The following is a 25,543-nucleotide window of genomic DNA, read 5'->3' as shown; positions in this document are numbered from 1 at the left end:
TTCACTGCAGCCGAGGTGAGTAAAACATTTAAACGTGTTAACCCTCGCAAGGCTGCAGGCCCAGACGGCATCCCCAGCCGCGCCCTCAGAGCATCCGCAGACCAGCTGGCTGGTGTGTTTACGGACATATTCAATCAATCCCTATACCAGTCTGCTGTTCCCACATGCTTCAAGAGGGCCACCATTGTTCCTGTTCCCAAGAAAGCTAAGGTAACTGAGCTAAACGACTACCGCCCCGTAGCACTCACTTCCGTCATCATGAAGTGCTTTGAGAGACTAGTCAAGGACCATATCACCTCCACCCTACCTGACACCCTAGACCCACTCCAATTTGCTTACCGCCCAAATAGGTCCACAGACGATGCAATCTCAACCACACTGCACACTGCCCTAACCAATCTGGACAAGAGGAATACCTATGTGAGAATGCTGTTCATCGACTACAGCTCGGCATTCAACACCATAGTACCCTCCAAGCTCGTCATCAAGCTCGAGACCCTGGGTCTCGACCCCGCCCTGTGCAACTGGGTACTGGACTTCCTGACGGGCCGCCCCCAGGTGGTGAGGGTAGGTAACAACATCTCCTCCCCGCTGATCCTCAACACTGGGGCCCCACAAGGGTGCGTTCTGAGCCCTCTCCTGTACTCCCTGTTCACCCACGACTGCGTGGCCACGCACGCCTCCAACTCAATCATCAAGTTTGCGGACGACACAACAGTGGTAGGCTTGATTACCAACAACGACGAGACGGCCTACAGGGAGGAGGTGAGGGCCCTCGGAGTTTGGTGTCAGGAAAATAACCTCACACTCAACGTCAACAAAACTAAGGAGATGATTGTGGACTTCAGGAAACAGCAGAGGGAACACCCCCCCTATCCACATCGATGGAACAGTAGTGGAGAGGGTAGCAAGTTTTAAGTTCCTCGGCATACACATCACAGACAAACTGAATTGGTCCACTCACACAGACAGCATCGTGAAGAAGGCGCAGCAGCGCCTCTTCAACCTCAGGAGGCTGAAGAAATTTGGCTTGTCACCAAAAGCACTCACAAACTTCTACAGATGCACAATCGAGAGCATCCTGGCGGGCTGTATCACCGCCTGGTACGGCAACTGCTCCGCCCTCAACCGTAAGGCTCTCCAGAGGGTAGTGAGTCTGCACAACGCATCACCGGGGGCAAACTACCTGCCCTCCAGGACATCTACACCACCCGATGTTACAGGAAGGCCATAAAGATCATCAAGGACATCAACCACCCGAGCCACTGCCTGTTCACCCCGCTATCATCCAGAAGGCGAGGTCAGTACAGGTGCATCAAAGCTGGGACCGAGAGACTGAAAAACAGCTTCTATCTCAAGGCCATCAGACTGTTAAACAGCCACCACTAACATTGAGTGGCTGCTGCCAACACACTGACACTGACTCAACTCCAGCCACTTTAATAATGGGAATTGATGGGAAATGATGTAAATATATCACTAGCCACTTTAAACAATGCTACCTTATATAATGTTACTTACCCTACATTATTCATCTCATATGCATACGTATATACTGTACTCTATATCATCGACTGCATCCTTATGTAATACATGTATCACTAGCCACTTTAACTATGCCACTTTGTTTACAAACTCATCTCATATGTATATACTGTACTCGATACCATCTACTGTATCTTGCCTATGCTGCTCTGTACCATCACTCATTCATATATCCTTATGTACATATTCTTTATCCCCTTACACTGTGTATACGACAGTAGTTTAGGAATTGTTAGTTAGATTACTTGTTGGTTATTACTGCATTGTCGGAACTAGAAGCACAAGCATTTCACTACACTCGCATTAACATCTGCTAACCATGTGTATGTGACAAATAACATTTGATTTGATTTGATGGTTAAATGTGGTGGTTCGCGCTTTCAGTTTTGCGCGAGTTCTGCCATCTATCCACAATTTCTGGTTTTAATAGTCATAGTGGGTACAACATCTCTTATACACTTCCTGATCAACTCAGGCACCATATCAGTGTATTCATAAATGTTATTCTCTGAGGCTACCCGGAACATATCCCAGTCTGCATGATCAAAACAATCTTGAAGTGTGGATTCCGATTGGTCAGACCAGCGTTGAAGAGTCCTTAGCACAGGTACTTCCTGATTGAATTTCTGCCTATAGAAAGGGAGGAGCAAAATGGAGTCGTGATCAAATTTTCTAAAGGGAGGGCGGGGAGAGCCTTGTAGGTATCCCAGAAGTTGGAGTAACAGTGGACAAGGGTTTTAGCAGCTTGAGTTCTACAGTCAATGTGTTAATATAACTTCGGTATCGTTTTCCTCAAATTTGCTCTGTTAAAATCCCCAGCTACAATAAATGCAGCCTCAGGATATGGTTTCCAGTTTGCATAAAGTTCAGTAAAGTTATTTGAGGGCCGTTGTTGTATCGGCTTGAGCGGGAATATACACGTCTGTCACTATAACCGAAGAGAATTCTCTTGGGAAGTAATACGGTCGGCCTTTGATTGTGAGGTATTCTAGGTGGGGTGAACAAAAGGACTTGAGTTCCTGTATGACACCATAAGTAGTTAATCATGTAACATACACCCCCACCCTTCTTCCCGGAGAGATATTAATTCCTGTCCGCGCGATGAACTGTGAACCCAACTGGCTGTATGAACAAAGACAGTATATCCCAAGAGAGCCATGTCAACGTGAAACAGAATGTTACAATCCCTGATGTCTCTCTGGAAGGAAATCCTTGGCCTGAACTCATCTACTTATCCAGTCCCCTCCTGTACTCACTGTTCACCCACAACTGCATGGCCAGGCACGACTCCAACACCATCATTAAGTTTGCTGACGACACAACAGTGGTAGGCCTGATCACCGACAACAACGGTAGGGAGGAGGTCAGAGACCTGGCCGGGTGGTGCCAGAGTAACAACCTATCCCTCAACGAAGCCAAGACTAAGGAGATGATTGTGGACTACAGGAAAAGGAGCACCGAGCACACCCCAATTCTCATCAACGTGGCTGTAGTGGAGCAGGTTGAGAGCTTCAAATTCCTTGGTGTCCACATCAACAACAAACTAGATTGGTCCAAACACACCAAGATAGTCGTGAAGAGGGCACGACAAAGTCTATTCCCCCTCAGGAAACTAAAAAGATTTGGCATGTGTCCTGAGATCATCAAAAGGTTCTGCAGCTGCAACATCGAGAGCATCCTAACCGGTTGCATCACTGCCTGGTACGGCATTTGCTCGGCCTCCGACTGCAAACCACTTCAGAGGGTAGTGCGTACGGCCCAGTACATCACTGGGGCAAAGCTGCCTGCCATCCAGGACCTCTACACCAGGCGCTGTCAGAGGAAGGCCTAAGAATTGCCAAAGATCCCAGCCACCCCAGTCATAGACAGTTCTCTCTACTACCGCATGGCAAGCGGTACCGGAGTGCCAAGTTTTGGACAAAAAGGCTTCTCAACAGTTTTTACCCCCAAGCCATAAGACTCCTGAACAGGTAACAAAATGGTTACCCGGACTATTTGTATTATGTGCCCCCACCCTTTTATGCTGCTGCTATTCTGTTTATCTTATATGCATAGTCAATTTAACTATACATTCATGTACATACTACCTAAATTGGCCCGACCAACCAGTGCTTCCGCACATTGGCTAACCGGGCTATCTGCATTGTGTCCCGCCACCCGCCAACCCCTCTTTGTACGCTTCTGCTACTCTCTGTTCATCATATATGCATAGTCACTTTAACAATACCTACATGTACATACTACCTCAATAAGCCTGACTAACAGGTGTCTGTATATAGCCTTGCTACTCTTTTTTCAAATGTCTTTTTACTGTTGTTTTATTTCTTTACTTACCTACACACACACACATTTTTTCCCCGCACCATTGGTTAGAGCCTGTAAGTAAGCATTTCACTGTAAGGTCTACTAAACCTGTTGTATTCGGCGCACGTGACAAATAAACTTTGATTTATTTGAACATCAGCAAGTATTATACACGGAAGCGGTGCGTGGTGTGTGCGCCTCCTAAGTCGGAAAACGTAAGATAGTCGTATTCCTGGTTGTAATGCTGGTGAATTACCGCCACGCTGATATCCGAAAGTTCTTCCCTGCTGTATGTAATAACACAAAAACATTTATAGGCTAATAATGTAAGAAAAAACACATAAAAAACGAAATACTGCAAAGTTGCCTTGGGGCTAGAAGCACGGCTGCCCTATCTATCGGCGCCATTTTCCACAAAGCGCAGAGATCATCCGTACACCTACTCTGCCTGACAAAGACAAGGCGGTTGGAACCAAAAATCTCAAATTTGGACTCAAAGGACAGATTTCCACGGTCTAATTTCCATTGCTCGTTTTTCTTGGCCCAAGCAAGTCTTGAAATGTTCCGGATTGACTGACCATGTCTTAAAGTAATGCTGGACTGTCATTTCTCTTTGCTTATTTAAGTTGTTCTTGCCATAATGTGGACTTGGTCTGTTACCAAATAGGGCTATCTTCTGTAAACCACCCCTACCTTGTCACAACACAAATGATTGGCTCGCATTAAGTTAAGAAATTACACAAATGAACTTTTAACAAGGCACACCTGTTAATTTAAATGCATTCCAGATTACTACCCCATGAAGCTGGTTGAGAGAATGCCAAGAGTGTGCAAAGCTATCAAGGCAAAGTTTGGCTACTTTGAAGAATCTCAACTATAAAATACAATAATTTTGATTTCTTCTTTTTTGGTTACTACATGATTCCATGTGTGTTATTTCATAGTTGTGATGTCTTCACAATTATTCTACAATGTAGAAAATAGTACAAATAAAGTAAAACCCTGGGATGAGTAGGTGTCCAAAAAATTTGACTGGTACTGTATATAGCAATTAATTGTGTATTACAGCCAGATTAATCAGACTACTCATGAGCCAACTATACTAATGTTGTTTTAGTAAAAACACAACTTTTTACAATAACTGTGAACCAGTAGCAAGAATGCTAGGTAGTGGTCACGTTCATTACCTCCCCCATTTCGTGCCAATCTGGGTTATATTTCGGTCTTTCTTTTGATGAGGTTTTTCAAGGCCTCCAATGTATCCCATCGTAAACGTTCAACAGACATGTCGGCGTGTAAATAAACACACATTCGACACTGAGAAATCTGTGATGCCGTGATTAACTTGTCAGCGGCTTGCTTAATGGGCTTGCTGCATACGGTGCCGCCTAAAGTAAAACTCCAAAGTGCACAATTTCCGTCTATTTCGAGTTCAGATACAACAATGGTTCTGCGTCAAGGGACCAAACAGTTACAAAGCTACATTGACCTCATAATGGATACAATTAAATTACATGTATCTATGGAAATACTGTGGAAAAACACTGGATAAATATTTTGTTTTTCATACATGTGAGTTTGTCGTTTGTGAAAGAGTGAAACATGTCTGACAGTCCATTTTCATTTTAAGATTTTATCATAGTTTTGATTAACAGTATACAGTACATTAATACTGAAAATAACAAATAGATCATTGGTACACAACTCATACAATATAAGGCGAACACTATTAAATCAGATTGGTAAGTGTGTGTGTAGAGAGCTTGATAGCACAGAGTCACCAAACACATTTCTATATGAAGCTTTGAGAAACTGAACATAATTCTGCAGGCTGCGATTGGTAGAGTCAGATTGTTCCAGTCTCTCCTTCATGTTCTTCAACTGATTCTGGAATCGTAGCTCCATCTGCAAAGAAAAAAACAGACACATATTAATTAAGTTTGACACAGTTAACATCATACCTTATTATGGTGTTCAGATTTTGAAGTTTGTATAGATATACAGTATTTTGGGGTATTTTATTAGGATCCCCATTAGCTTTTGCGATAGCAGCAGTGTTGTAAAGTACTTAAGTAAAAATACTTTAAAAGTACTACTTAAGTAGTTTTTGGGGGTATCTGTACTTTACTATTTATATTTTTGCCTGCTTCACTACATTCCTAAATAAGATAATGTACTTTTTACTCCATATATTTTCCATGACACCCAAAAGTTAAATTTTGAATGCTTTGCTGGTCAAATTCACACACTTATCAAAACAACATCCCTGGTCATCCTTACTTTCTCTGATCTGGTGGAGTCACTAAACACAAATGCTTCATTTGTAAATATGTCTGTATTGGAGCGTACCCCTGGCTCTCCGTAAATAAATACAAATCAGAAAACAGTGCCGACTGGTTTGCTTAATTTGAAAGGATTTATACTTTGATACTTGAGTAAATTTTAGCAATAACATTTACTTTTGATACTTAAGTATATTTAAAACCAAATACTTTTATACAAGTAGTATTTTACTGGGTGACTTTCACTTTTACTTGAGTCATTTTCTATTAAAAGGTATCTTTACTTTTACTCAAGTATGACAATTGGGTACTTTTTCCACCACTTTATAGCAGCAGCAACTTTCCACACAAAACATGAAACATGACATAATACAGAACATTAATAGACAAGAACAGCTCAAGGATAGAGCTACACAGTATTCCTGTCCCTTGCAATTGATTGGGAAGTTAGAACAAATATTTAAAAATATATTGGATGTATAATGTATAACACATAGATAACTCTATAAAACTAGGTCGTTGGGTTAAAATGTCTCACTCACATCCTCTTTGCTCCTTCGTAACTGACTGAGCTCTGTCTTTCTGAGGCCCAGTTGGCTCTCCAGGTCCAGAGCCTTGGTCTGGATGGACCTCTCTTTGAATAAAGCCCGCTCCAGGCTCTGATCCGCCTAAAAGTCCAACCAAAATGATCAAGTTGACACTCAGAATAACATTAACAAACCGGTAAAAACTAAATAATCTTGAGGCTGAAACAGAAAGACTGCAGAGGTATTTAAGTGATATTCAGGAGTAAGACAGACCTCTCTCTGACCATCCTTGAAGGCCTGCTCCAGCTGCGTGGAGAGGATGCTGCACTCCCGGGCCCGCTCCTCCAGCTGTTTCTGGGTGCTATGGATGGTCTCCTCCCGCTTGCCGATTTCATGGACCATATCTCTGTTCTGCAAGTTTGCCCCCTCCAGTTTCCTGGGGAGGAAAGGAACAGTTCAGACATTGACCAGCAGAAACATGTAAGGATGTCTTGTGGACCTGAGTGTGATCATTGTCCATAGGGTCACCAAATAGGCGATCTCCCTCTCGGGTATTGATATGATTTACCTCTCTATAATGTCCATCTTCTGCTGCAGATTGTTGTGCTCCTCCACCAGAAGAAAATTATTCTCTTGAAAAGTCTCCACCCAACATCCCTGTTGTTCCACCTACACAGAGACACACAGACACCCTTCTTATTCAAACACAGATCCAAATCAATTTGTGAACAGACAACTGTCCATTTACACTATGTGTGCATACCTTGTGTCTGAGTTCAGACAGGGCATTGTTTTGCTCAGTGTTTCTCCTCTCCTGAGTCTGTGTCTCTTCCTGGGCCACTCTCAACTGCAGCTCAGAACGCTTCAGCATCTCAGGCAGAGGCTCCAGCTCTTTCAGACGGCCCAGCAGCTGCCTCCTGACCTGCTCAATCTCTCTCTCCAGGTCAGCCTTCATAGCTTGTGCATGTTTCTCAGAGATCTCCAGCTTTAAGCAGTACTCCTCTGACTCTAATCGAGCCCTCCGAACCTGCAGCACATGGTCACTTATATATTCAAAATCTATGCTACAGACTGGATAGCATGAAGCATGTACAGTATCTTTTGCTGGATTATAACACCTTAGCTTCACATAAGGTTGAAGTACAGCCCACACTCTGGTATGCTGATCAACTGTACCTTGCGCTTATAGTTTTCCACCTGGCTCTCTAGCTTCTTGACTGAACTCTTCAGCTGCTGGGCTTCAGACTGGGACTGCATCAGGTTCTCCTCTGCAGCAGACAGGGTGATCTTAAGAAGAAGTTGCAAATAACTAAACAACTCTCCAGACATGAAAAGTTATAAAACCCTTATTCAACCCTTACTATGTCTAATATTCTACAGTGTATTACACTCAATGACTGTAGTGAAGAAAAACAGATGTTTACCTTCAGTTTCTGGTTCTGTAGTTTGTTGGAGGAGTTGTCAGAGGTGAGGCGGTGCAGTTGGTCCAGGAGCCCCTCCCTCTCTGGATGGCCTTTCTCTTCCACAGTGTGGATCTGTGCAGTCAGCTCACTCACCTGGCTGCACAGATAAGACAGCAGAGCACATAATGAAGATATCAGAAAAGAAGAAATGAGAAACACTTAAAAGGTTTTAGACAACTTTTTTACAAGATCATTTGCCAAAGACAAACCGTTACATCTCTCTGGTCACCCCCAAAACCAATTCTTTCTTTGGCCGCCTCTCCTTCCAGTTCTCTGCTGCCAATGACTGGAACGAACTACAAAAATCTCTGAAACTGGAAACACTTATCTCCCTCACTAGCTTTAAGCACCAACTGTCAGAGCAGCTCACAGATTACTGCACCTGTACATAGCCCACCTATAATTTAGCCCAAACAACTACCTCTTTCCCTACTGTATTTTTTACATTTTATTTATTTATTTTGCTCCTTTGCACCCAATTATTTGTATTTCTTCTTTGCACTTTCTTCTACTGCAAATCTACCATTCCAGTGTTTTACTTGCTATATTGTATTTACTTTGCCTCCATGGCTTTTTTGTTGTTGTTGCCTTTACCTCCCTTATCTCACCTCATTTGCTCACATCGTATATAGACTTGTTTATACTGTATTATTGACTGTTTGTTTGTTTTACTCCATGTGTAACTCTGTGTCGTTGTATGTGTCGAACTGCTTTGCTTTATCTTGGCCAGGTCGCAACTGTAAATGAGAACTTGTTCTCAAATTGCCTACCTGGTTAAATAAAGGTGAAATTAAAAATTAAAAAAAAAACAGAGTGAAAGTTGTTGAACCCTTCATAACAAACAGTCACAATTACTCACTTCTTGAGAACAGCGATTTCCACTTCAAGCTGGCTCTTAACAGTCACCTCTTTAGAGTGGCGGGTACACCAGCTCTCAGCTGAGGTAAGGGCCTCTGCCAACTCAGTCTCCTGAATTATGGCACACAAATACATAGGGAAGTGTGACTCTTGGGCCCAGACCCGGCGCCAAAGATAAAGTAACTAAGGGGGCGGTTGAAATCAATGAGAGGGTACAATTTAACAGGGTTCATGCATTATAATTACATTGAATTCTACTTATATCACTCTAAACAAAGTACAAATGGAGAGACTCGGAGACCATTGAGTGCTTTTGAAGAGACAGATTGGCTACAGATTTCGTGCCAATCTCCGCTGCGCTGTATCAGCACAATGGATAGCGCCCTATACACTAAAGCAATGCCTATTTGGCAATAGATATAGGCTACAAGATAGATAAGGTAATTCACCTATTACAAACAGCCTATGTGAATGCCGCCGTACACACAGCTGTCTTACCAAAATAATGCAAACTAAATGCTGAAAGTAGTAGCCTAGTTATTCATGCAAAACAAAAATACTGAATAGCAGTTTTGCTTAGAATACTGACAACTGTGAATGCGAACGAGTGAATGGGAACAGAACAAAACAGTGGTAGCCTGCTATAGGCCTAGAAACTAAATATTAGATTGATAAAGGCATGACACAATCTATATTTAGGAAAGTTACATTTAAAAAAAGTAGTAAAAAAAAACAAGAAGCCGTAAACAAAAGGTGAAAGCAAATAGCCTACAGCCTACTACAATGAGATGCAGCCCTGCACAGCTGTCTTGCCAATAAATAGGCCAGCTAAAAACATGGAAAATCATGCACCTCATGCGTTCAGTAACAGGTTGCAATATGGCACAATACACTTCTGTGGATCAAATTCGACCCAACCACATAATCAATTAAGCAATGCCAGCCTACTACAAACATGTTTTCAATACGTACATTTCCATTTAGAACCATGAAAAGCAATAGCCTACCAATAAAGCCTACATTCTATTTCTATGGTTATCTATTTCTATGATGAAACATATCAATATGTATTTATACGCAGGGTTGGGTTCTTGCATTGGAATTATATTGAATTTTGCTAAAACCACAATAAACATAAAAGTTCAAATACCGAGACATTTGAGTGCTTTTGACCAAGAAGTGACATGTTCGCGCAAAATCTCATTTGCGCTCTATCAGCATCATCACTGCTGGTCTTGGCAGCGGTCTCAGTGGTATGATTTCTGATATCCATCGTGGCAGATTAGCTGGTTAGAGCTAAATAGGCTAATAATGGTTTTTGCAGCTAGCTAAGAAGCTAACTAAACTCTGTAGTGGGGTGAGTGAGCCAGAGTTGAGTGAAGCAACTTCAACTGTAAACAACTGTAAACTCCTTATAAATCAAAATCCAATACTCCAGGGGGAGGCATATCAGTTTATTCACATTGCCTGCCATGTTATTCACGTAGCCTACCACAGATGAGCAGTCATAGCCTACCTAACTGCCCAGTGGCTTTCTATTTTTATTTGACCTTTATTTCACTGGGCAAGTCAGTTAAGAACAAATTCTTATATTCAATGACAGCCTAGGAACAGTGGGTTAACTGCCTTGTTCAGGGGCAGAACAACAGATTTGTACCTTGTCAGCTCGGGGATTCGATCTTGCAACCATTCGGTTACTAGTCCAAAGTTTTAAACACAAGGGTACGCTGCCGTACACACAAACACACACACTCCGCGGCATGCTCTGTCCATGGTGCTGATACAGCGCAGCGGTGATACAGATTTCGCACCAACCTGTCACTCAATCATTTTAACTTTTATGCTATTTTTATATAAGGAGATTATAAGAAACTAAAACTGAAGTGTCACAAGTTTCAGAGGGGACTAAGTTGAACCGGGTCCGCTTAGATTGCTTGTAAGTATACATGTACTCTTCCCATTTAATAATATTCACCCAACACCACGTGTCAACCCATGAGAGCAGCCTGAGGACAGTGAGTGTCTGACCTTCTCCAGCAGCTGTGCAGAGAGATGTCTGGCTGAATCCTCACTGTGCTCTGCCCTCTGCCTCTGGTTGGCCAGCTTCAGACTCTCTTTGTCCTCTTTACTCTGTCGCTTCAGCTGCTCCAGCAGGGCCTGTATCTTCTCCTTCTGCTGCTCCTGGGTCTGCTCCATCTCCTACTCCACACAAAGAAGGGAGATAAGAGGAAGCAATGGAGATAGACGATTGTTGTGGTCAGATGTTCTAGAGTCTATACTTTAAAGACCCACTCCAGCCTCCCTAGAACCTCATTTATCACCGGATTTACTTAACAAATGGCTCAATAGGTGGTCCAGGTGTCCTCTGACATGGCACAAGTGTCTTCAATTGCTCCTCTATTGTTTTGGCAAGCAAGGGGGAGGCCGATGACATCAGAGTGCATCATCAGACCAACTCCTTGAATTGCCCCCAAGGACCAAAAAAATAACAGACTCTATTAATTCTGTGGCCTATAAACCTTGGTACCCACTTTGCTCCGGCCGGCCTGGCGGTCATTTTCAGTCTCTTTGCTGCGTAACTGAACCATAAGCTGGCTGCAGGTTGACTCCAGAACTTTAGACAGCTCTCCTGTGGTCTTCACAATGTCCTGTATGGAGGATATGGAATGATGAATATTAATAAGATGCTATTTGTGAGCACTGGTGGCAGGTAGCCTAGTGGTTAGAGCGTTGCGCCATTAACCAAAAGGTTGCTGTTTCAAATCCCAGAGCATTTTTCATTTACATACAGGTAAAAATTACACACTTGTACATGACTGAAATAGAACAAAAATAAGTATCCACCAATTTGATGTATATTTTTTTATATTTCTATAAATAAATAATGATCTTTATGATCTCGCTCCACATCAAATGCAAACGAATGAGAATCTAGAGAAGTAGAGACAATGATGTACCTTTTCAGAATCCAAACGTACTGCAAGCTGGGTGGCTTCCTTCTCTTTGTTGTTGAGTTTTGTAGCAAGATGCTGAAAGCCAGAAAAACAGAAACAACATTCTTAATGTCATCTATGACCATGGATATGCACCACACAGAGTGAAAGGAAACCAATATAAAAGGGAAATGTAACAGATAAAAGCACATGGTGATAAACACAGGAACATGGATGCATACACACAATTTTTTCTGCTTCTATGTCCGCCAGTCTCTTCAGTAGTCCTCGCCTTTGCTCTGACGTCCTCAATGATTCGATCTATCAATAAATACATCAACAAAAATATAAGACCACAATTCTAATTGTCATTTTAGATATTTTTTCAAAGCCACTGTCCTCATCAGTCTGAGCAAGTCAATGTATTGGGGAGAGTACCTCTCGCTCATGGCATTCCCTGAGGAGTTCTTGGAGAGTGCGGTTTGTGCTTTCAAATGTTTCTATCTTCTTTGTCAGCAACTCCTGCTGCCTACCAAGCAGGGCAGCGTCCGCCTTGGACAACCGCTTTTCCTAGCAAGGAGAAAGGACAGTCTTAAATAACTTTTTTTTTAAAGCCCATATTTAATATTTAACAGGGTCACTTGTATCAAATTCACCTTTTTCACACCACCCATGGACTCATTCAATGCTGTCAACTGTGTGACCACTGCCACCCCGTCAAACTCCACTTCTACCAGCTTCCTCAGTAGCATGTGTCTTTCCCCGTGTAGAGTCCCCGAATGAACACTGCACAGAATGGAAAGTTTAAAACCATGCTGTTCCTAAACTGCCTCACACATTTTTAAGTTGTCTTGTAAACATTAAATAGTTCAGATGTATTTTCATTCTATTCTATTGGCTACTCAATCTAATATTGATAATCCTATGCTTGATGACTAAATGTCCTTATGATATTACAGGTGGAGTCCACACCTGTTGTAGCCTGCTTCGCCCCTCTTCCTTAGGGAGTGTTGGATGGAGATCTTCTCTCGTTCTCTGAGGTCCAGCTCTTTGTTGGCATCCAGCAGCTCCTCCTCCTGCTCGTCGATGACACGCTGGCATGCGCTCAGACACTTTGACTGGTGCTCCATCATACGCTCCTTCTTCCACAGCTTCACCTGACCAACAAAAGCAGACAGAAACACACACACATCTTTGTTTACTGGACACAATTATGCAACAAACAAGAGGGATGAACATGATATTACTGAATTCCAGTGAGATCGTGGCTCTGTATTGTAATGAAGCAGTACATATTTTTGGCCTTCCCGTGACATCGGGTGCTGTAGGTGTTCAGGAGGGCAGGTAGCTTGCTAGTCGGTTACTAGTCCAAAGTTTTAAACACTAGGGTACGCTGCTGCCCCACAAATAGCCCCCTACACACAAACACACACACTCCGCGGCATGCTCTGTCCATGGTGCTGATACAGCACCTTACCCCCGGTGATGGGTTGGGCAGACCTCACCACCCTCGGGAAAGCCCTGCGGTTGCGGGCAGTGCAGTTGCCGTACCAGGCAGTGATACAGCACGACAAGATGCTCTCAATTGTGCATCTGTAAAAGTTAGAGGGTTTTAGGGGCCAAGAGAAATTGAGGCACTGTTGCTCCTTCTTCACCACACTGTCTGTGTGGGTGGACCATTTCAGATCGTCAGTGATGTGTACGCCGAGGAACTGGAAGCTTTCCACCTTCTCCACTGCGGTCCTGTCGATGTGGATAGTGGGGTGTTCCCTCTGCGGTTTCCTGAAGTCCACAATTAGCTCCTTTGTTTTGTTGATGCTGAGTGAGAGGTTATTTTCCTGTCACCACTCTTCCAGGGCCCTCACCTCCTCGCTGTAGGCTGGCTCATCATTGTTGCTACTAAGGCCTACTACTGTTGTGCGGTCTGCAAACTTGATGATTGAGTTGGAGGTGTGTGTGGCCACACAGACTCACAGTTGTAATCAGCACTAAAGGTGCTTCTACAAAGTATGTACTTGGTGGTGTGAATACTTATGTAAATTAGATACTTCTGTATTTAATTTTCAATATATTTGCAAAAATGTCACAAAACTTGCTTTCACTTTGTCATTATGAGACATTGTATGTAGATGGGTGAGAGAAAAAATGATTTAATTTTTTATTTATTCTGCCTGTAACAACAAAATGTGAAAGAAGTCATGGGGTATGAATTCTTTCTGAAGGCACTGTACATACGTAATTCTTTGGAGACCCAACATCCATCATGAGTCCATCAATCTTCCTCCTATATTTGTTACACTGGCTATGCATCCTCTGCTCTTGTTTATCCTCATCAGACAGGTCAGTCAACTGCAGTGGGGACAGGGAAGGCTTAGCATGTGATACAGGTTTGATATCCAGACAGTATGAAGGCCCCTGAGAGACATGAAAATCAACATTGGTAGTATATCGAATGATAACATGTAGGATATTATATCTGTGGGAAGTGAGAAATAATGGATCTTTGTCAATGTAAAAACGTAAGGAACGTCCATAGTATTGGATGAAAATGTATCTGTGAGGAGCAAACAGTTCCAGGACCTCCCACTTGTATGCGTCATCCCGAGTGGAGGTTCTTCCTGGGGCCGGCACCCAGGGGGCCCGGGACCTCGCTCTGGCACACAGGTCCCCAATATCCCCTTTGATTTGCACCTCTTTAATCTTCATCTGCAAAGAGAGCAGTGGTTGACTGACATGCAACTGTTGAGGCAGTCAAGGGAGGCCTATTTCTGCTGTAGGCCTACTTTATTTCGAAGGTTGTAAGTGGATCACTTCATTGACTAAACATTTACTAACCTGTGGGGTCTTTGCAGTCCAGCTCTTCTGACTCCTCTTCAGGTGTACATGTACAGGTGTGGTCTCTGGCACGTGAACGTGCAATGGTGGGGAAGAATCACGCGTTTTCATTATTTACCAATAATCAGTTCATCTAGAAATTGGAGCACATGATAGAACAGAATTTGCTCTAGCTGTCAGAAAGTCATACACCAGAGACAATAAGCCGAGTAAACTCAATTCCATATAGTCAAGTTCAGTTTACTCAGTGAACCACAATAACAGTAAAGGCTTCATGTTCACGATTAGCTCCGACCAGCAACTACCCATTTAAATATACATGTATTTGAAAAATGTTCACTTTTTATTTTACTGTCAAAATTGTTAATTGAAATGTCTAGTTCACGAGATCACAAAATGCCTGACCAGCAAGCTAACCTAAACCATGTAAGATGTTCCTTATTCATAAACGTGCTCTACAGCTTACTGAAGCCCGTACAAACTTTTGTTTACCTACTGAATCTCTGCTGACGGGACACGATCCGGTCATCTCGTACGCAATTGGCTCGTTCATAACCGATTTGTAACGACACCCGTCTGCGATTGGAGAACATTCGTTGAACCCACGTTCGAGTTTACGTTGCCAGTAGTAACAGGACGTCCTCAATGTCTTGTTTGCACACTTTGTACAAAATAAGAAAATGCAGTACTACAGGATATTTCTTAACGTAGCTCTTTATTAGCTAGCTATAACTGACATGTTCACGTATCTCCAACCAGGATGAAACGGACCATGACCTAACCATTTGGGTGGTCTTAACCAATCATAGCACAGTATGATATGGCGGTAAAATGCATCCAATTATAATTCAGTATGTTTACACATGAATATGACACTCAACACGTAGTATTTCCTTGAAATGCCACCCCCTACCTGTAGACGGCGCAAAGCGATAAGGGATTCATTCAATATTGACGCCGGTCCTTGTAAACATTACGTGGTTTTCCAGTTAATGTGGGAGGTTTTCGAACGAATCAAATTTGAGATGTCTATAAATATATGAATCGGCTGTAAGGAAGCGCCATTTCCGACTACTCTTGTGTTTCTTCCGAACTCGCATCTAGGTGTACAATATATTTGCACACATACAATAATGATACACAAGTATAAATATGCGATTCGAGTTGCAACATTGTTGCCAACAATGGCGGCCAGAGTGAGACAGCTGTGGGGAATTCGGCTACAAACACTTATGTTTTTCACTGCATTTCTGTGCGACTTTAAACTCGTCGAATCCTGTGTTGGCGAAGAAGTCGGTGACTTATTACTCTGCAGGTCCTGTGGACATGAATTGGCTTTTGAGAAAGATGCCAACTTTATCCACAGTCGACTTGCGCTCTCTTATAGAAATGATACGGTTGTTGGAGAAAGAAGAGTGCCCGTCCAGCGGTTCGAAAACCCACAGGGCTACCAGTTTGAAGTCATGACTTTCAGAAAGGCAGACGTTGTCAAGCACTGGCCTGCGGACAAACATTTCACCTGGTATCCTGGATATGCCTGGACAGTGGCTACATGTCCGCGATGTAACGCACACCTTGGTGGGTTGGGAATTATATATTTTGATTGCGTGTCTCATCCATTAACCAAACATGTCTGGCAAGTGGGTCTATTCTAACCTCAGGCAACAATTGCAAAATCAAATGACTACCTTATGCTGTCTTGTAATAATGTAATTCCCCCAACAGGTTGGGCTTTTCAACCCATTGAATGGCCAAAGACTTTGATCAAAGGGGAATTTGAGGAATCGGAGGAGACATTTGTGGCCTTGGTCACTAACCGATTGTTACAAGAAAAATTTGCATCAACACTACTGACTCCGAAATCATTCAGAAGTTGACATCTGCTGCATTCAAAGCTACAAATTATACCTGGCTGTAAAAACTACTTTTGCATTTCATAATAAACAAAAAGCAATACAGCATGTGGTATTTCCTTTGATTGTAATACACAAAGTAAGCACCTTTGAGATCGATACTGTTACTGACAGTTCAACATACCATTCCAAAACTGCGAGCATACCACAATTCTAGATGTAACAGCCAGACAGACATTTATCATGTAGCTTCAGGCTCTAGATAACTAATTGAACTACGGTTGGTTCGATGAAACATTCGTGTACACATTAAGTTTTATTTTAACAAAGAAACTTGTACACTAAGTTTAAAACATTTTTTCCCCAGCAGAAAATAAAATGGTGATTAGATGCAAATTCCATGAGATAACAAGGTCATTTTCCATAAAGCAGTGGGGGCCCAAATTTACAAGCATTTTTTTTAACGTTTTGTTTTGTTTATTAAAAATGTAATTTCAAATCTCACGGATGTCTGTAAAACAATACAAATGAAAAAAAAAAACAAAAAAAAACATAGTAATGGCCTCAAAATTCCCACCCTCCCCAACACTCTAAGATGTCTCTCTGCCCTACCCCAGCATAGACCACAAACATTGCAAGAACTGATAGGAATGAGCTAGTACTTTATCTGTTGACTTAACCACATAGGGGGATTTTTTTTAGGGATCTACTCCCAACTGAACAAAAGTATAAAAACTGGAGGGGTCCACTAGTGCCAAGTCGATGCACCATGGCTTTTGTTAATTTAAATCGCACAACCGTTAACAGGAAGAACAATTTATAGAAATTGCCATTCATTTAACTACAAGATGGCATGCTTATTCTAGTAGTTCCCCCCCTAGATGAATGTGGGAATTATTGTGTTTGACAATTCAAAGGCAAGAATTTGACATTGGTTTTAGAGGAGACAAATGAAACATGGCACAGACAGGAGAGGCTTCAGAATGAGGAAATGAAGCACAAAATAAAAGTAAAAAAATCTTTCTCCTAAATATGGGTGGATAACCAAATGTGTGTGTGTGTGTGTGTGGGGGGGGTAGCAAAGGGTATTGGTAGATTATTTAACTTTCCGGTTTAGTCATCTTCTCCATCATCCTAAACAAAAGGAAAGAAAAATCAATACTGTGCAAACGAATTTCACTATTGAATATAGTGAATTGAGCGAATTAATTAGTTAGGGCATACCTCCCCATCATCTCCGTCATCCTCCTCTTCATCTTCCTCCCCATCATCTTCATCACCCTCCTCATCAATGTCCTCAAGGCCTTCCTCATCATCATCATCATCTTCACCTTCACCCTCCTCATCATCCATGTCAGGAACCTGCAAATCAAATTAGCCAACCTTTTAACTAGACATCCTTTGTCTACATAGCAGACTTACATCTCCTGGGTGACATTTACAGACAATTGATTAGACGTTAAATAGTCACATGTACAGGGTTGCTGTTGTAATTACAGGGTACAGTGGCAATCTTAAACTCAGAGCTCCAACAACACAGGTCAAAGTGAAATAAAAACAAAAAACACATTAACACTACTAAACAATCAAAATGACACATCCAAAGAATTAACAATACAGTAGGTAGCACAACAGGCATAGAAGTCCCATTCAAAGTAAAGAGAACATTGATAAGAGGTGTTAGGCTGTGGAGACCACTCACCAGGTAGTACTGCAGGGGGTTTGGCCAGATGTCATCCTTGATAACCTCTCCCAGCTCATCTGCCCCAGCATCTGAGTGATCAGTGAACCAGGTGAAGAAGCTCTCTGGCTCTTCATGTTGCCTCTTCTTGCCGGCTTTGTTCTGTGTCTGGCTGGAGCGCTTTGTCAGGTCCTTCAGAAACAACATCACAGGAATTACAAACCAGCTTGTTTTTGTTTGTTTTAAAGCAACAAGTTTGATTGCATAGCAAAACAAATGAAATACTGACAACTACCTGGCATGAAAACCAAAAGGCTCCGATCACTAAGGTACATACAACATTCAAGTAGTGTTTTGCCATTATGTTGAACAGACTTTTTAAAGAAAGTGACGCACTGGTTTCTGCCAAATGCCATGCATTAGACTGCAGTATTACCAAGCATTTGAAAATACTAACGTGAAATACCTTTCCTGATTTCCATTTGATTTCTGTCGACTTTGAGGATGGGTCTCCACTCTCGTTCAGATGGAACTCTTTGGAAAGGACTTTGTTTTCAAAGTATGGATTTTCATCGTAATACTGGAACACATCAATTTAATTGAGTACATTTTAAGGTACGCTATAAAGTCCAGACATTAATACAATATCCTGTGAATGCTATATGATGGCAATCATTATCACTTACAAAATCTATTCTGTAGCCCGATTTGATATCTTCAAACTCTGTAACCTCCACCCTGGTCAGATAGTGAAGTGCCTCCTCATCTTCCTCCCCAAGAAGAGCAGAAACTGCAGGAACAAACAAGAAAAAGTCAGAATCTGAATATTCTTGGTTCCAGTGGTAAAATCCTGTGAGAGCCCAAAGGGATGTGCTGAAGCTCACCTTGTGGATGGTTGACGAATGTGGTGACCCAGAAGTTGGGGATTTTAGCAATCAGTTCTGATCTCTTCTGAAAGAACGGCTGACGGAGTTTATTGTATTTCTGTTCTACTTTCAATATCTCCTCACTTGCTTGCTCATTCAGTCTGGAGAAAAGAGATTGCACATCAAGCACCATTATCACAGTTAAACACTTTAGTTTTTCTGATACATACACATTTTAACTTGACTGGCTTACCTGTCAATTTCGTTTTGAACTTCGTCGATGTGTTCAATAGCTTCCTGTTGCTCTTTTTCTATTAGGAAAAAAATGCAATAATGTCAGAAAATATTGGAGACGATCGGTGCAGTGCATTGGTGTTCAATAGACGTCAAAATTAAAGAGTATCTACCAACTTCCTGCGCATTACCAACAAAGAATTAAATATGCAACTTAACTGTAACAAAGTTACGAGCTAATGGTTTTGAAATTGACCCTCAACAAGCTGCTGCTCTCAGGACCATTGATGGAAAATCATTGCAAAAGGTTGCATGAGCTAATCACTAACGATTTGCAATCTGAAAAGGGGTGAACATTTTGCGGAAATATGACAAATCTTAACCAACAAGTTAATTGCAATGCATGAATTTTAGCAGCACCTTTCTGTAACTAGCGATTTTATAGCAGCTTGCAAACGGCGTTTCCTGCTGGCTACAGTGAGGATGGCCGCGTGGTTTAAATGTGGGACCCCGCACACTACACTATCTGCCTCCTTCCCCAACACTGTCTAATAGTTAGGTAAGTGCGCATTGTATCGAGACTATGACCAAGTTAGACAAATAACCCTCCATTGTTACATCCGTTAAACTCTTCCAATGGGCTACTTCTCGAAAACTGTGGTTCACTATATGGTAGCTAACTACCGTTAGCCATGTTGCCAATTTCACATTCGCAGACTAGCTAGCTTCATCATGGCGGATATGCACAACAACAAAGTAACACTAGGCCACCGTTATTTCATTCAACATAGAAAACACATTAATCCTCAGTCAACTGCAAATACAGTCTATTATAAACAAATGTTTTGCAATTGTATTTATAGTAGCAACGACTAGACTTGAGAACGAAAATACTTAACAGGACATTCATTGAATAGACAATTAGTTATGTTGCTAGCTAGGTAACATGGCCTCCATCACCGGTCTAACGTAGTAGCGTTAACAGCTAGAGACATAACTAACTACGCACTCAAAACAGACAATACTGACTGCACCCAAAACCGTCCAGATTCATAGTGAAAAGCCCACAAGACGACAAATTACGGTTTGTGAAGTATTTTACTTTAAAGTAGTAGATTCTAGTAGAACTAATAAAGGAAGTGAAAATGGCGGTGAACTGGAGGCCGCCATTCCTTACCGGAGGTCTCGTCCGCTCCGTCATGGTTTGAGTTCAGCTCCTTTTTACTCACTTTTGCCGCTGGTGCCGACATTTTTTTCGCAAGCTGTGAATAACAGACTTCGGGAAAGAATACTGAATTTGATTTTGTATTCTCCCCGAACAGGAGATTAGTATTTCTAAGTACGATGTCGGTGTGCTATAACAACGTGTGCAGCGCTCCTCCACACAATATAATGCGAGGAAGTCAAGCACATTTAGACACTCCACCAAGAAGCTCTAGCCCGCTCACGCGCTCCCTTTCATTACGAACGCGCCTCAGCAAATGGAACCGATTGGGCTCCGCCTCTCGAGAACAAGTCTGCATGCTGGGTTCTAGTGTTGCTTTCTCATAGGTGAGATTAACTTCGAAAAGGCGGGATTTGATATCAACAACGTCTTTGTAAAATGTTGAATGAATTTACATAATCACCTACATTAAAATTATCACAGCTAACAGTTTCACTTTTCACTTTTAAATAGGTCTATTTATTTTGTCGTCGCATTTGCCCTCCTACCGTACTGCAAAGGGAAATGTATTTGTTTCAGGTTATGTGGACATATAGTTTAAAAACAACGTACATATAACCCCTGCAAAAATCTTGGTGTCATTGGTAATGTGTTTTTTTTTTAAATAGGCCTAAAAGGAAAATATGAAATAGTTTACATCACTGCATCATTGTGTCACTACCACCACGACAAGCAAATTACATGATAATAATGTTTTTTCAAACGTTTGTGTACTTGGTTACCATGGATATGAATAGCGACAGTGGAGAACATGGATGTCATGGAGGGAGACTCACATTACGAAATAGGATATAATTGAATCAAATTATGTTACATTTTTTAAATTATGTTTTAATTATGTGTATATAGGATACATTGTATGCTAGCAGTTCAACTGGAGTTAGAATGCTAGAATCCCAGCTATTTATAACCAAATACTGTACAAATGTAATTCCCACCACAGGTCATTACCACCACATAATGAACTGTGATGGTAAGGACAGAATGTGATGGTAATGACAAAATGTATTAGTTCATGCATTTTTACTTACAGTAAGACCTGAAAAGACACCCAAACTACACATATGATCATGGTTAAGTTGAAATTGAATACGTCTTTGCTAAATAAGACCATTACATTTTGTATTATGTTACGTTGATTGAGGGATTTTGATGTCTATTTATGTGACTTACTATGGTTACTGACTTTAATTGTATAATATTTTATTTTTCTATAAGATGCTTCCTAAATCAACCAAGGAGAGGACAAGGACATACAGTATATATGCAAAAGTATGTGGACACCCCTTCAAATTAGTGGATTCGGCTATTTCACCAACACCCGTTGCTGAAAGGTGTATCAAATCGAGCACACAGCCATGCAATCTCAGTAGACAAAATTGGCAGTAGAATGGCCCGTACTGAAGTGCTCAGTGACTTTCAACTGGTACCCTTATAGGATGCCACCGTTCCAACAAGTCAGTTCATCAAATTTCTGCCCTGCTAGAGCTGCCCCCTGGTCAACTGTAATTGCTGTTATTATGAAGTGGAAACATCTAGGAGCAACAATGGCTCAGTCGCCATGTGATAGACCACACAAGCTCACAGAATGGGACCACTGAGTGCTGAAGCGTGTAAAAATCGTGTTTCGGTTGCGATACTCACTACCAAGTTCCAAACTGCCTCTGGAAGCAAGGTCAGCACAATAACTGTTCGTCGGGAGCTTCATGAAATGGGTTTCCATGGCAGAACAGCCGCACACAAGCATAAGATCACCATTCGCAATGACAAGTGTCTGCTGGAGTACCGTAAAGCTAGCTGCCATTGGACTCTGAAGCGTTCTCTGGAGTGATGAATCACGCTTCATCATCTGGCAGTCCGACGGGCGAATCTGAGTTTGGTGGATGCCATGAGAACGCTACCTGCCCAAATGCATAGAGCCAACTGTAAAGTTTGATGTAGGAGGAATAATGGTCTAGCGCCGTTTTTCATGATTCGGGCTACGCCCCTTAGTTCCAGTGAAGGGAAACCTTAACGTTACAGGACACAATGACACACAGAAATGGTTTGTCGAGATCGGGGTGGAAGAACTTGACTGACTTGCAAAGAACCCTGACAGCAACCCCATTGAACACCTTTGGGATGAATTGGACCGCAGACTGCGAGCCAGGCATAATCGCCCAACATCAGTACCCAACCTCTCTAATGCTCTTGTGGCTGAATGGAGGAAAGTCCATGCAGCAATGTTCCAACATCTAGTGGAAAGCCTTACAAGAATAAGGGAGGCTGTTATAACAGTAAAGGGGCGACCAACTCCATTTTAATGCCCATGATTTCGGAATTAAATGTTTGAAGAGCAGGTGTCCACATACTTTGGGTCATGTAGTGTATATTAACAAAATCAAACAAGATCCTTTAAGATACCAGGATTATCTTTTAAGAAACAAAAAAAAGATACCTCAAGAGAAAATAAAGTGGTAAACTGAAATCCATCTCACAACTTTTCCAGCGAGAAAAAAAAAAAAAAAAGGAGGCCATAGAAAATAAACCAAAGAATCAGATGATCAACTATCCAGAAAATAGTGGTTATGGAGTCATTACCTGTCAAGGACCACATCAGCACACTCACCCAAAGTCTTACAGCTTCAGAATGATGACCTATATGCCCCTCAAATGACTCCACACCTATGTGATTGTTTTGGCTCATAGACCGTAATAATTTAATAATCAGAAGCAGACAAAGCACACCCTTCCACTTCCACCTGCACAGCACCACAGCCATCTCCTAGCTCAATACAGCCCATTGCAGACATACATGAGGGACTGATTTGAAAGTGGTGTGTTGTGAAATATGATGAAGACCCTTACCCGGGTATTATACAAGACGTTGATGCAGAGAGATGCGCTCTTGTCAAGTTTTGTGGGAGCCAACTAATTATTTTGGCCAATGAGAGAGGACATTGTGTTGTACCAACCAGAGAGAATGTTCTTGGGCTTGTCCCTGAGCATCATCCAGTGACAAAATGGCATATGATGCTTGATGGCGCAGTCTGGGAGGAAATCTGCTCTCTTGTTAGCAAAAGAGTGCGTTAAGGGCAAAACCTAATCTTGAGTAAGCACACACCTGTCTCATGAGTCTGAATCAATAGGCAGCAGCCAGTGAACAATAATTTGTTTAAGGTCAACCAGTGTTTCCAAACTTTACATGTATTTCTGCTTAATACATTGAATCCCAAAATGGTCTAAAAGTTGCTTAAGTTATTGAGGCATGTATCTTTGTTTTTTGAGGTTCTGAATGGCGTGTTCAACAGTTGAAGTTAAAAGTTTACATACACCTTAGCCAAATACATTTAAACTCAGTTTTACACAATTCCTGACATTTAATCCTGGTAAAAAGTCCCTGTTTTAGGTCAGTTAGGATCACCACTTTATTTTAAGAATGTGAAATGTCAGAATAATAGTAGAGAGAATGATTTATTTCTGCTGTTATTTCTTTCAGCACATTCCCAGTGGGTGAGAAGTTTACATACACTCAATTAGTATTTGGTAGCATTGCCTTTAAATTGTTTTAACTTGGGTCAAACGTTTCGGGTAGCCTTCCACAAGCTTTCCACAATAAGTTGGGTGAATTTTGGCCCATTCCTCCTGACAGAGATGCTGTAACTGAGTCAGGTTTATAGGCCTCCTTGCTCACACATGCTTTTTCAGTTCTGCCCACATATTTTCTATATGATTGAGGTCAGGGCTTTGTGATGGCCACTCCAATACCTTGACTTTGTTGTCCTTAAGCCATTTTGCCACAACTTTGGAAGTATGCTTGGGGTCATTGTCCATTTGGAAGATCCATTTGCGACCAAGCTTTAACTTCCTGACTGATGTCTTGAGATGTTGCTTCAATATATCCACATAATGTTCCTGCATCATGATGCCATCTATTTTGTGAAGTGCACCAGTACCTCCTGCAGCAAAGCACCCACACAACAAGATGCTGCCATCCCCATGCTTTATGGTTGGGATGGTGTTCTTCGGCTTGCAAGCGTCACCCTTTTTCTTCCAGACATAACAATGGTCATTATGGCCAAACAATTTTATTTTTGTTTCATCAAACCAGAGGACATTTACGACAATGCTAAGTCATTACCATCACGGTACATATTCCTGAGGAAAAGTTGTGTTAAATTACAATTGATATTGATGATTTTCCCATATGTGAACCTTCATTTCTAAAATAATGTAAAATATTGATATTTTGATGTGGTAAATACATGTTTCTGAGTATCATCAATGCATATACGGACATTTAGACATGATGAATACATATAATTAAGAAAACTTCAAAATAGTAAAAAAAAACAATCTAAAAAAAAGTGAAATGTTATATTAACAATTTCTGTAATTTTCTTTTAAACTAAAATAGCAAATCGTATGACGTGGTGGTGGTGACATTTTCCCTCTGTTATTTGGGGTAACCAATAAAAATCGTTATATTCTTAAATAGAATGGTCTCAGCCACTATTAGATCTTGTTCCAGACAGAGTGAAGAAAATATTCAGATAGATAAAAAGCAGTTAAAGAGGTTTCATTTTCAATAACATTTAACATCCAAAAGTGGCTGTATTGCAAAATCAACCATATAGTCACCTGATTTGATGGTCCATAAAAAAAAAATTTGTCCCCGGCTGCCTTGCCAACGTTTATCTGAACATCATAATTCATTGCTCGTTCTGTCACCCAGTGCTCATCAATCTTATCCCACACTTCTCCTAGCATAGTGTATAAATTATAACATAAAGCTATTTTATAAGTGCACATATTTTTACAATTATTACACTGCATGCATCCCATTTAAAACTGGACTTAAAGACATGTCCTTCTGCATAAAGAGCTGACTCCCAGGAGCGTTTGATGTATGTCCCAGGCGTTCCCCCATGCTGGAATGGGTTTAGAAAGGCTCTAGC

The 25,543-nt window shown here is 41.6% G+C and overlaps 2 protein-coding genes across 7 annotated transcripts; both read right to left on the bottom strand.

Moving 5' to 3' along the window:
* Positions 1-5,466: 5,466 nt before the first annotated feature.
* On the bottom strand, positions 5,467-16,805 carry LOC135539692 (outer dense fiber protein 2-like). 6 transcript variants are annotated; one of them, XM_064965778.1, is made up of 19 exons: positions 15,244-16,805; positions 14,748-14,812; positions 14,493-14,618; positions 14,148-14,261; positions 12,885-13,069; positions 12,569-12,698; positions 12,351-12,482; positions 12,159-12,233; positions 11,937-12,008; positions 11,511-11,627; positions 11,008-11,178; positions 8,981-9,090; positions 8,083-8,218; positions 7,835-7,945; positions 7,422-7,685; positions 7,227-7,327; positions 6,932-7,094; positions 6,674-6,799; positions 5,467-5,754 (listed from the first exon to the last, which is right to left on the bottom strand). In XM_064965778.1, exons 1-19 carry the CDS (start codon positions 15,338-15,340, stop codon positions 5,584-5,586), a joined length of 2,466 nt encoding a protein of 821 aa, XP_064821850.1. In that variant the 5' UTR covers positions 15,341-16,805; the 3' UTR covers positions 5,467-5,583. The 6 variants fall into 6 exon arrangements, with proteins under 6 accessions (XP_064821850.1, XP_064821818.1, XP_064821809.1 ...); XM_064965746.1 differs by having other exon boundaries at positions 14,148-14,618; positions 15,240-16,805; XM_064965737.1 differs by having other exon boundaries at positions 14,148-14,618.
* Positions 16,806-16,903: 98 nt separating this feature from the next.
* Positions 16,904-20,855, bottom strand: LOC135539730 (protein SET-like). Its single transcript, XM_064965804.1, has 8 exons — positions 20,559-20,855; positions 19,401-19,458; positions 19,166-19,308; positions 18,968-19,071; positions 18,748-18,861; positions 18,303-18,473; positions 17,825-17,962; positions 16,904-17,734 (listed from the first exon to the last, which is right to left on the bottom strand). Exons 1-8 carry the CDS (start codon positions 20,629-20,631, stop codon positions 17,714-17,716), a joined length of 822 nt encoding a protein of 273 aa, XP_064821876.1. The 5' UTR covers positions 20,632-20,855; the 3' UTR covers positions 16,904-17,713.
* Positions 20,856-25,543: the final 4,688 nt, after the last annotated feature.

Source organism: Oncorhynchus masou, chromosome 1 (genome assembly GCF_036934945.1).
Source record: "Oncorhynchus masou masou isolate Uvic2021 chromosome 1, UVic_Omas_1.1, whole genome shotgun sequence".
NCBI lineage: Eukaryota > Metazoa > Chordata > Actinopteri > Salmoniformes > Salmonidae > Oncorhynchus > Oncorhynchus masou.
Note: the sequence above shows the minus strand (reverse complement) of the source record. Positions and strands in the feature narration are given on the sequence as shown.